The sequence below is a fragment of the Drosophila bipectinata genome, chromosome 3L (assembly GCF_030179905.1).
Source record: "Drosophila bipectinata strain 14024-0381.07 chromosome 3L, DbipHiC1v2, whole genome shotgun sequence".
NCBI lineage: Eukaryota > Metazoa > Arthropoda > Insecta > Diptera > Drosophilidae > Drosophila > Drosophila bipectinata.
Window position 1 is genome coordinate 27,880,630 of NC_091738.1, and position 12,285 is coordinate 27,892,914.

At 45.1% G+C, this 12,285-nt stretch overlaps 1 protein-coding gene across 1 annotated transcript; it reads left to right on the forward strand.

The window, feature by feature from the left end:
- The first annotated feature begins 6,410 nt into the window (after positions 1 to 6,410).
- Positions 6,411 to 11,989, forward strand: LOC122322289 (uncharacterized). Its single transcript, XM_070280003.1, has 6 exons — positions 6,411 to 7,453; positions 7,522 to 7,944; positions 8,001 to 8,701; positions 8,766 to 9,989; positions 10,069 to 10,226; positions 11,957 to 11,989. Exons 1-6 carry the CDS (start codon positions 6,411 to 6,413, stop codon positions 11,987 to 11,989), a joined length of 3,582 nt encoding a protein of 1,193 aa, XP_070136104.1.
- The last annotated feature ends 296 nt before the right edge of the window (positions 11,990 to 12,285 follow it).

Below are 12,285 nucleotides of genomic sequence, written 5' to 3' on the forward strand. Positions count from 1 at the left end.
ATAAATTGAATAATTGAGGATTCCATGATTAAAACATTTTTAGGACCTGTTTTTTTAATAAAGAGAAATATTGTCATTGCAGATGCCATTATTAAAAAATTTTTCTTCACATAATCGAGTTTTCCTTTTGTAATGAACACTGTTATTTATGGAATTATTAAGGAACCCTTGATTATGTCCTTTAAGGACATTCGATATATCATTTGAAAGGTACTGCGCCACAGATCATAAAAATAATTCTTATTCTTAATTATTATTATAAAAATGGAAAATAAGAGTTATATTTCAATTTTAGCAATAGAAATTAAAATAAAAGTTTATTCACCGTTAAAAAATGGTATATGTGTCCTTTTCCCACTCCCCACAAAGGCTTTTTTGTCGTTCAATTTTTTTGAACTCATAAGTCTTATTTGCAGTCCCTGGTTTTTCGGAAAATGAATATGTAATATGATGGAATAAGAAATAAGCCAATCACTAGCTCGATTTAGTTCAGACCTTTAAAAAAACAATTCATCTATCTATTACATGTTGTATGTTAAATCGAAGAATGGAAGTAACACATGTATCAATAAGTCCCGAGACTAAAAACATAATAACATTTTTTATGAAAAATTTTTTTTATTCATCAACCTCTTTTCCATTTTTTAGGGTAAAAAAAAACGTTTTAACGCTTTTTCAATTTCTCAATACCATGTTTATAAAAGATATTTTTTAATACCATGTTGTTGTCAGTTTCACTTCAAACCTCTTTGATATAAGACGTGTCTTCTCTGAGCTCCAGTGGCACAAATACCCAACAACACCAACAATGAACCTCAGCAAAAAAAAAAAAGCTAATAAGTGCATAAAACTGAAGTCGAAAAAACAAAAACAAACACATAAAACACGTGTTCAAATGCCGGGCGCCAGCCCAATAAAAACCAACAACAATGGATAAACCACCTGAAAATACATCCATATACCACAAACATCTAGGCGAACCAAAATATATAGTCATAAACAGAACTAAACTAAGAACACCTTACAGGCAAACAAGTTAATTAGACTGAAAAACATTACAGATATAGAAGTAAAATCTACCGAACACAAAACTCTAAACTCCTCTAAGGGCGTTATATACTGTAATGAATTACAAAACATAGACGAAACAGAAATACTGAACGAATTAAAAACACAAAAAGTTACTGAAGTTCGTAAAATTCTAAAAAAAACAAAACAAATCATTGGTAGAAACTGGATTAATTATAATAACTTTCCAAACCCATACACTCCCAGAATCCCTAAACGTTGGATACGAAAAAGTTCGTCTACGCCCATATATTCCACGTCCACTAAGATTCCAAAAATGCCTACGGTTTGGACACCCGACCCCAACCTGCAAAAGCCCCACAGAGCTTGGCAAGAACTGTTCCGAGACAACCCACACAGAAGAAAACGAGTCATGGAACAACGAAAAAAACTGCATTAACTGCAAAAAACTTTTCGATGCAGATTCAAAACATAGCCCACTAGACCGCAGTTGCCAATCATTTATAAAACAAAAAGAACTGATAACAATAAAAATTATACAAAAAGTCGACCACAAAACAGCACTAGAAAATTACTACTCTCGTCGCAACCAACAGCTCAGCACCAGCTTTGCATCTATTGTATCCAAACAGCACACCGACAAAACAATAACAAAACAAAATAACAACACCCACACCCCAATACACAAACCAAAATAAAGGCACGCCGACATCACAGAAACAACATCAAAGAAAACAAACATCATATCATGACCTCCCTAATGACCATCACACACCTACTCCTACACACGCAAACATCACAACACCACTAACTTCACCCGCTCATCATAATACTGATATCTCCCACATGGATATCGACCTCCCCAGCACTTCAAAAGACAACATAGCATGCGAAAGGACCCAAGACCTATAACAACGAATTTTTCAAAAGGACAAAAATAAGACACTAGCGACCAACCTAAAACATACCAAAACTAACCAACAAAAAGTCAAAAAAAAAAAACAAACACATTAATAACATAAGCGATTCTGAAAGCACCTAACACTTGCAGCAGCAGTTATTAAAAGAACATAGTACCCAAAGTAACCAACCAACTCCTCATCAACGACAAACCACTAATCTTTAAAATCGACCATGAAAATTATACAATGGAACATTAACGGCTATCTAAACAACTACTGCGAACTTCAAACAATCATTAAAAAACATGCACCACTTATAATATCCTTACAAGAAACACATATAAAATACTAATAACATTCCCATACCCATAAAACACACTTATTTCAAATAACACTTCATCTTCCCACGGTGGCGTAGGTCTCCTAGCCCACAAGTCGCTACAAGCTCGAGAGATAATCCTTAGAGACGATTTCGATGCAGTATGCATAGAACTGAACTCCAAACTTAAATTCAGAATCATCTAAGCATACATAGCTCCTAACAAATCATTCTCACTGCAAAACCTTCAGGCCGTATTAGACACATATTACGTATTATTACATATACCCATCTTGATCACTGGCGACTTTAACGGATGGCACAAAAACTGGGGCTCAAATCACAACAACGCCAGAGAATAAACATTAGATAAATTCATAACTCAATCAAACTACATACTACTAAACGACATGTCACCTACTCACTTTAGCACACACAACACACTAACAAACGTCGACCTAACCTTCAGCAGCCCAATTGTCCAAATCGACAGCTCTTGGCACACCGAAGATAATCTTTTTGGCAGCGATCACTTCCCCATAATAATCAACCTTTTCACCTCCAACACAACGAGCCTCCAAGTCACTTCACGCAAACCATCTTTTTTAACCGACAAAGCAAACTGGCCAAAATTCTGCAAGCTCACTGAAGTATACTCCGCACAGAGAAAACCAAGCACAAAGGCAAGGCAATACCCAGCGCTCCAGCGCTCATAAGGCAATACCCCAGACACACCCTACAAAAAAGCCTACAAATGTACCATGGTGGAATAGCAAACTTAGCAAATTGAGAGACGATAAAATGAAGAAATGGAACGAATTAAAAAGAAACATATCTACAGAAAACATTCTAAAGTACAAAAAAGCTAACGCCCTATTTAGACTAACATTAAAACAAGAAAAACAAGAAAGCAAAGCTAACTTCGGGCGGAGCCGAAGTTGATATACCCTTGCAGCTAAAACCGGATATATATCGCAAACATCGGATATAGTTGGCCGATCCTTATGGGAATAGGAATATATAATCCAATTTATTACAATACAAAATCTAAAAAAAGTCCCAAACTTCTATCTTCAAAAATACGAAAGTTGATATTTCTACCAAATACCATTTCCGATCGTTCAGTTATATGGCAGCTATGGGATATAGTCGGCCGATCCTAATGAAATTTGATAGGTTGGATCAACTGACTAAAAATAGAATCTGTATTAAATTCCAGCTTTCTATCTTCAAAAACACGAAAGTTGGGTCATTTCCGATCGTTCAGTTATATGGCAGCTATAGGATATAGTCGGCCGATCCTTATGAAATTTGGTAGGTTGGATCAACTGACCAAAAATAGAATCTGTATTAAATTCCAGCTTTCTAGCTTCAAAAACACGAAAGTTGGGTCATTTCCGATCGTTCAGTTATATGGCAGCTATAGAATATAGTCGGCCGATCCTTATGAAATTTGGCATGACATAATGTTTTGCCAAAAATAGCTCTCATGTCAAATTTGAACTCTCTAACTCTAAAAACATCAAAGTTATACCATTTTCGATCAATCAGTTATATGGCAGCTATAGGATATAGTCGGCCGATCCGGGCCGTTCCGACTGCGTGCAAGGGAAAGAAGGGTGTGTGCAAAGTTTCAAGTCGATAGCTTTAAAACTGAGAGACTAGTTCGCGTAGAAACAGACAGACAGACGGACAGACGGACAGACGGACAGACGGACATGCTCATATCAACTCAGGAGGTGATCCTGATCAAGAATATATATACTTTATAGGGTCGGAGATGTCTCCTTCACTGCGTTGCACACTTTTGACCAAAATTATAATACCCTCTGCAAGGGTATAAAAACGAAGCATAAACAATTTTACTACACAAATCTCACCCGAAACACCGCCAAAAACAATCTGGAGTAACATCCGACGCTTTTGCGGACTCAACCCACAAAAACACTGTTTGGTCATTGAGCGTTTTCAATGCCGTACATAAAAAGACGAATTTGTTAATTTTGAACGTTATAAAAAATGTTTATTCCTGCATGCAGTTGAAGCCGGATGATCCGCAGATAGACCAGCTTATGGTGCACTCAAGTAAATACAGAGAGAGGGCGGCCCGACAAGTCACCTCGAGCTAAAGCTCTCGAAAGTGGAGAGGGCGGCCCGACCTAGACATTGCCGAGCTAAAACTCTCCATAGAAAGCTAAAACTCGTTGAGTCGAGCGGCCGAGAGAGAGTCGGCTTGCGATCAACAAAGCTTTTGTACAAACTTAAGCCTAATAAATAAACATTACACTAATCATTACACTAAACATTACATAAACATAATTTAAACATAAACATTAAACGCCGTGCTGCTGCTTGACCCGACAAACACATACACTGCATATTTAACACAACCTCAAATCAAAACACCACCTACAAATTAGAAATCGCAGACTTATTTTGCAACCATTTTTCAGAAATTTCATCCGACTTAAAATTCAGCACATAATTTATAAAAAACAAAATTAAAAACGACAAAATGATTGCCAAACGACTGTGGTGGTTTGTATTAAACGACAAACTCATCTAAAACAGCCAAACTGGTTTCCGAAAAGGTAAGTCAGCTATGGACAGCTCGTAGACCATCTATTAGCAAGAGCTATCTCAAGAAAAAACCATACCTCCATCATATCCTTAGATTTCGCAAAAGCCTTCGACAGAATTGGAATCCACTCCATACTCAACCAACTTGCCATTTGGAAAACAGGACCAAAAATAACCAACTACATAAAAAATTATATGACAAACAGATAAATAATAGTACGTATCAACTCCGACCTTTCTTCCTTTCAATACATCCAAAACGGCATACCTCAAGGCTCTCCACTTTCCGTGATCCTCTTTGTTATAGCATACAACAAACGCGCAGAAAAACTCGCCCTTCATCGCAATATTAGTCTAAGCGCATATGGAGATGACTTTAACTTGATTGTAACACTAAAAACAGAAAAAACATAAACACAAACCTCAACCCCATTATTACTACCATACTAGATTGGACCGAGTACTCAGGCGCCCAGCTTTCATCCACAAAATGCAAACACTTGCACGTTTGCAGAAAACTGCAACTGCACCCTATGGTAACATAGGGTTACCCTATGGTAACCACTGGTAACACACAAATACAAAACGTAACATCACTTAAAATACTCGGCGTACACTTTAATAACAAACACAGGTGGAAAACACACACAGAACAACTCTTACACAACCTCAAACAATCAATAAACATAATAAAATGCCTCTCAAGCCCAAAATTCAACTGCAACACATCCACACTTCTAAACGTCACAAAAGCAACTATCACCACTTTCAAAAGCAGACTACGGTCTCCCAATCTACGGATATTGCCCACAACAAACCTACGGAAGGAAAAGCAACAATAAACACCGCTTTCAGAAGTGCTCTTGGGGCAATTCGAACTACACCTATTAACAACATCTTGTACAAAGAACGCGCAGACACTCTAGAAGACAGATCCGAAGCACATAATCTCCCACTTAAGCTGACTAGTCAACACTCACAGACCACACCTAGGCTGGTTGAAAGTGCGGGTCGAAGAAAGCGGACGTGCCGCGCGGGCACTCCCGATTGACGCGCCCAAACACTGCAAAATTTAAAAAAGGAGTGGGTAATGGGTGACCGGACAGCTGGGGACGGTCTCACCTGCCGAGCGAACCATAACACTCCCTGGATAGGTCACTAGATGGCCTCCGCGAAGATTCGGATAGCCGCCAACCGCCGAGGTAAGAGGCGCGAAGAGAGCTTTCTCTTCTAGGAATTCTCTTTGCGACACCTTTCTCCTGAGTTGAAGGAGCTAAGCAAACGTGGCTGCCCCCACCAGAATTGCGCAGGTCATGGCAGCTGATCGTAACCAGCTGGCGGGCAGTGTTGGGGAACGCCCTAACAGTGTCTGCCGGTAGAGGCCGCTAGATCCGAACCAAGAGCACCAGGGCTGCCGAACGTCGCAATGACGCGACTGCAGGAGCCCGCTAGAGGGCGCCAGCGACTCAAGGCAAAGCAGAAGGGTGGCATACCTTTCAGGCCTGCTGCCTCAGGTCCTTTGACCAACCTAGTGCGGAAGGGGCTAGAAAACTCTGTCCTGCCATGAGGTGACGAAGGTCATGGAGCTAACCAACTGCCAACCCCTCCGCTACGGCGGTTCACCCTCAAAAGGGGCTTTGGCGACCGAGCAGGAGCGGTACAGCATCCCAAACATCACGGGCCCCTGGAGTGCACACTGGAAAACTACTGCAAGGGACTCGGGGGCCAAAGTAGCAACGGCCAACACGGCGGCAAGGCCCAAGCCAGCTGTTGCAAACCCGGCTGCCGACAAAGGAAGCGACGGCGAAGCAAGCAGGAGAAGGACGGAATGGACGAAGGCCAAGCCTAGAAATCCGGAGAGGAGACGAGCCAGACCCGACGCCATAGTGATCCAAGCAGTAGGCCTGACGTACAGCCAGATCCTAAGCATGGTAACTCTCAGGGAGGACGGGAAGCTAGACGACCTTGGCCCATGCGTCAAGAAAGTGAGGAAGACAGCCAAGGGCGGGCTGCTACTGGAATTGGCCAGGAAGAAGGAGAACTCCACACAGGCCCCTAAAGGTTGCATCGAGGAGGTCCTAGGGAGCAAGGCAGAGGTGCGGGCGTACTCGAAGGAGACCAAGGAGTCGCTTGTCGAGCTACGAGGACTCGACGCACTAGCCACTTCGGAGGACATCATCGGGGCTATCGCGCAGCAGGCAGCGGTGGACCAAGGCGCCTTGAAAGTCAAGAAGCTGAGCAGCAGTTATGGCGAGACGCAGACCGCTATCGTAGCTTTTCCCGCGAGCCTTGCCAAGGCCAGTTATGGCGAGCCGCAGACCGCTATCGTGGCTTTCCCCGCGAGCCTTGCCAAGGTCATCATTGCTGTGGGCAAGGTGAAAGTTGGGTGGTCAGTATGCCATATGAAGGAAAAGGAGGTCGTGGCTCGCTGCTACAGGTGCCTTGGGATGGGGCACATCGCAAGCGCTTGCAAGAGCTCGAATGACAGGAGCGGCTGTTGCTACCGCTGCGGAGACACGGACCATAGGGCGGCCACCTGCAAAAAGGACCCTCGATGCTTCTCGTGTGAAGATAAGGGCCGGAAGGATGTGAGGCATCAGGCTGGAAGCAGAAGTTGCCCCATGTCAGCGAATGGAGGTGGACCTAGGACGACAGGATGCTAGTGCTTCAGCTGAACCTGAACCCCTGTAGGGCGGCTCAAGATGTGCTGTCGCAGACTGCGAGGGAGACGAAGGCGGACATAGCGCTCCTAAGCGAGCCCCTTAGGACTGGCTCAGACAACTGCTGGGCCGTTGACCTATCAGGGAAGGCTGCCATCTGGAGCTGCGGCGCAACCGGCGCGACAATGCACTCAGTGCACAATGCGGAGGGATTCGTAAGGGCTCGGATAGGTGGGGCATGGCTTTACAGCTGCTACATGGCACCTAGCCTAACCACCAATGAGTTTGAGCGCATGATGGACTGCCTAGGAAATGATATCAGTGGCCGTTCTGACGTCCTTGTAGCAGGGGACTTTAACGCATGGGCGCTGGACTCACTCGATCTCGTACTGCTGAACGAAGGAAACCAGCACACCTTCAGCAGAGCCGGAGCAGGTTCCATCATAGACCTGACGTTCGCAAGCCTTTACGGCCAATCGACCACGAAGCAATATTGTGCTCAATTGGTAGCCCTCAAGAACTACCGAGGGATCCGAATCCACGAGACTACAGAGTCGGCACGCTCCAGGCGAGGAAATTCACCGAGGCCGCGCGCGACATCGGCAACGTTTTACCAAGCGGAGCCAACGAAATGGCTGATACCCTGGCTGCTAAGCTGGAGGCAGCGTGCATGGCGAGCATGCAGCGGAGAAGCCGCTACCGTAGGAACCACGCTCCCGTTTACTGGTGGAGCGACGAGATTGGCTCCATCCGAGCTGAGTGCATGAGAGCAAGGAGGCTTATGCAGCGCGCGAGAGGCAGCGACAACTTTGAAGAGCGGCACCTAGCCTTCAAGGACCGACGCAAAGCCATCCGAGACAGTAAAAGGAAATGCTTCCTGGATCTATGCGACTTGGCGGAGGAAAATCCATGGGGCAACGCGCACCGGATAGTGGTGAAGAGGCTGCGCGCAGGAAGCCAGTCCCCCACGGACCCGAACGTCCTAAGGACCATAGTGCAAGCACTGTTCCCAGCCGGCAACCAGGTCACCCCGCTTCCCACCCCCCCAGCAGACAATGAACCGGCTGAGGAGGTAACGGAAGAGGAAGTTCTGGCCATAGGGAGAGGCCTGGCCCCGAACAAAGCACCCGGCCCGGATTCGGTTCCTAACCGAGCCCTGACGCTGGCTCTATCTCTGCAGCCGGGCAGCTTTCAGGAGCTCTACAATAAATGTATCCGCGAAGGCACTTTTCCCACCAAGTGGAAGGTACAGACTCTTGCTGCTCCTCAAACCAGGGAAACCAAGGGAGGAGGCGTCGTCCTATAGGCCAATCTGCCTGCTGGACACAACGGGCAAGGTCTTCAAGAGGGTGATCGCGGCGAGGCTCGAAGCTGCCATAGAGGAGGCGGGAGGGCTGTCTCCCAAGCAGTATGGGTTCCGGAAGGAAAGGTCTATGGTGGATGCCATAGCAGAGGTGGTCGGCATTGCACGCAACACAATAACGGCAACCAGGTGGAAAGGTGGCTCCAAGCAATACTGCCTGATAGTCACCCTGGACATCAGGAACGCCTTCAACACGGCGGACTGGGGCAAAACACTGGCAGCCCTAAGGGGGTTCAACGTTCCCAGTGCCATAATAAACGTCGTCAGTAGCTACTTTAGCTGCAGAGTGCTACTGGTCGACACGGACATGGGCACGGAGTCATTCGACGTTACGGCGGGTGTGCCCCAAGGATCGGTCCTAGGGCCGCTGCTGTGGATCGCCATGTATGACGGGATCCTGAGGCTCCAGCTCCCAGCGGGATGCGACGTCGTTGGCTTCGCAGACGACGTAGCGTTGGTGATTGTAGCCAAGCACAGGGAGGAAGCGGAGAGAGCGACGAACAAGGCAATCGAGGCAATGGAGATGTGGCTCCAAAATGCCGGTCTAAGCGGAGCCCCGCAAAAGACCGAAGCGGTGCTGGTCAGTAGCCGCAAGGTGCTGGAAACGGCGACAATCCGGGTTGGTGGAATGGCCATAACCCCCCAGCGGGCCAAAAAATACCTGGGTGTGATGATCGACGCCCGGTTCTCCTTCCGCGAGCACCTTGAATATATCGAGGAAACGGCTGCAGCCACTACCAGGGGCCTCGCCAGGATCTTTCTAAACACCAGAGGCCCCAAGCAGAACCGGAGAAGGCTCCTCGTGAGCGTTGCCTCGGCGGAAATTTTGAATGCAGCGCCCATCTGGGCTGAGGCGATGAATACGCCCAGCTACAGGAGAGGGGTAGATGCAGCTTACAGGCTGGGTGCTATAAGAGTCGCGTGCGGCTTCAGGACAGTCTTCGACGACGCCATTCTGGTCATTGCGGGGATAGTCCCGCTGAAGGAGCGCGCTCGAGAGCTCATGGAGCCGGCGGCACCACCAATACAGCTGCAAAGGAGGAGGCCAAGGAGTGGTAGCTCACAGCCTGGCAGGATTGCTGGGACGCGTCGACGAAGGGACGATGGACACACACCCTCATTACTAACCTTAGAAGGTGGGTGCTGCGAAGCCACGGGCAGGTGGACTTTTACCTGACCCAGGTCTTGAGTGGACATGGTTGCTTCCGGCAATAGGACTGATGCCCGGAGTGCGGGAGAGCGATAGTCGAGGACGGGAGGCACCCGGTAAACCTAGTGGAGGTAATGCTGGAGAACCAGATGCTCTGGGACGCAGTAGAAGCTTTTGCTGCATCGTTAATGCAGAGGCTCAGGAGCATCGAGCAGGAGAGGCGGTAGGGTGGAGAGTTGGCGGGCGATCAATGCCTAGCGGTCGTCCCGCCTGTCTGAAGCCCCAATTATCCATCATCCATGAACATCCATGCAATCGATGCAATAAAAAACCCGAACAACAGCGAACACTACACCTCACACGCACGGAACCTGCTCCAAAAATTCAAATCTAAATTGAAACTACTTTGGATACCCGGCCACGTAGGTATTGCAGGTAACGAACTGGCGGAACTAACGAACCTAGACAAAAACGCAACCACTTCTAACGGTTGAAAATCTAAACACAAAAGATATACAAAAATATATAATAAATACTCACCAAGAAAAAACACTATCATACATAACGAAGACATCAACTTGGTACCAATCAATTGACCAACTCAAACTCAACAGCTACCACATCACCAAAAACAACCATCCAGCCATCTCACGTTTTGACCAAATAAAAATAACAAGACTCAGACTTGGACACACCAAATTAACCCACACACACTACATCGATCCAAACCACAACAAGACTGGCCCTTTCTGCATCGATACTGTAACAATAACACACTTACTTTCCACCTGCAACGCGCTTAACATCCAAAGACAACAAATGTTTCAAAACACCAACTTACTGGAAGCACTTTCAAACCCCACACCACCAAACATTTCAACAATCCTTCAATTCCTAAAAAACACAAATTTATACCACCGCATATAACTTCATTCTATCTGAGCCGATTATATAAATAAATACTTATAAGAAATCCTAAAAATATTATGTACAAATCGAGCTGAATGCACAAGTTGCCATTGCTCAACATTATTGCTAGCCCATAATTTTAATTATCTGTTAGCCCTTTATAAATAAATAAATAAATAAATACCATGTTGTTGTTTTTGTTCCATCGAAAGCAATCACGGCACCCACTTGAAAAAAATCTTTTTCATATTTATGTTTTTATGAAGGATACTAAATACACTTCCATACGGTGTCTGTATCATCTCAGCGATCTCACGATCTTTCATTATAATTTTTTTCACTTCACACACATTTTCCGGTGCAACGGCTTGCACAGGTCTACCCGAGCGTGATGGACAAGAGTCTAGGTAACATTTTTAAATCCATTGTTTCGCTTGCACGGTATACACAAAGCCGAGAACACAAAACTCGGCTTTTTCCATTTTTTAAACAAACTACAAAACGATTTCATTCCAACCTCGATTACTCAGCTGTTTCTGGTCCGATCGACTTAAAATTTTAACTTTATTTAAGTAAAGGCTGGTACACTTGAAAGACCTGGTTACTGGCTTACTACGAGCGCCATTTTTGGTTTATTCTCGGGACTTATTGATCCATGTAGTACATAGATGGGACATATAATAGAAACAAAAGTGTTCCTATAGACATGTGGATACCACAGAGAAACAAACTAAGTTCCAGACATTTTTCGCGCGACAACGAGTTAGGGATAGCCGAGTGGGATATCTCGGCTGGTGTGGAAGTGAATCGAGTTTAAATCAAACTAGAGGTATTTACTTTTTTGTTTTATTGTAATAATATTATATTTTTCAATTGTTTGTACCTCTTTTCAAAGCTATATAACCCTTAAAGACCTAAAAAAAATTTAAATTTTATTTCAATGCGGGTTCGGGTTAATTATAAACTGAAGCCAAATTGAAGGTTAGGGGAAGGGTAGGAGAGCGGGTTTCTCTAATTCTCCAATAATCTCTAATTTTCTTCTAGTTCTATGAAATCGGACAGTGGAGCACCTGCTAATTTTCGGTAAAATAGAAGCAAATTTTGGCCTAGGAACAGAAGAGAAGTTGCTTTTGGTAAATCTGCTATAAATGGATCCGTTTCTGGAGAGGTGAAAACGGGAAAAGGACACTGTCGGTTCTAGCGGAAGATGCTTGCGAAGGCCCGTGGGAGCGGGAGCCAGAGAATGAGTAACTATGTGGCGATTGCCTTGCGAGGGGTTAGGGCACGGTCAGGTTTAGCGGAATCAGATGTTGGGATCAGGCGTAAGTAGAGCAGTTACGCGACGAGAAGATATATGAAGATCCACATGCAGG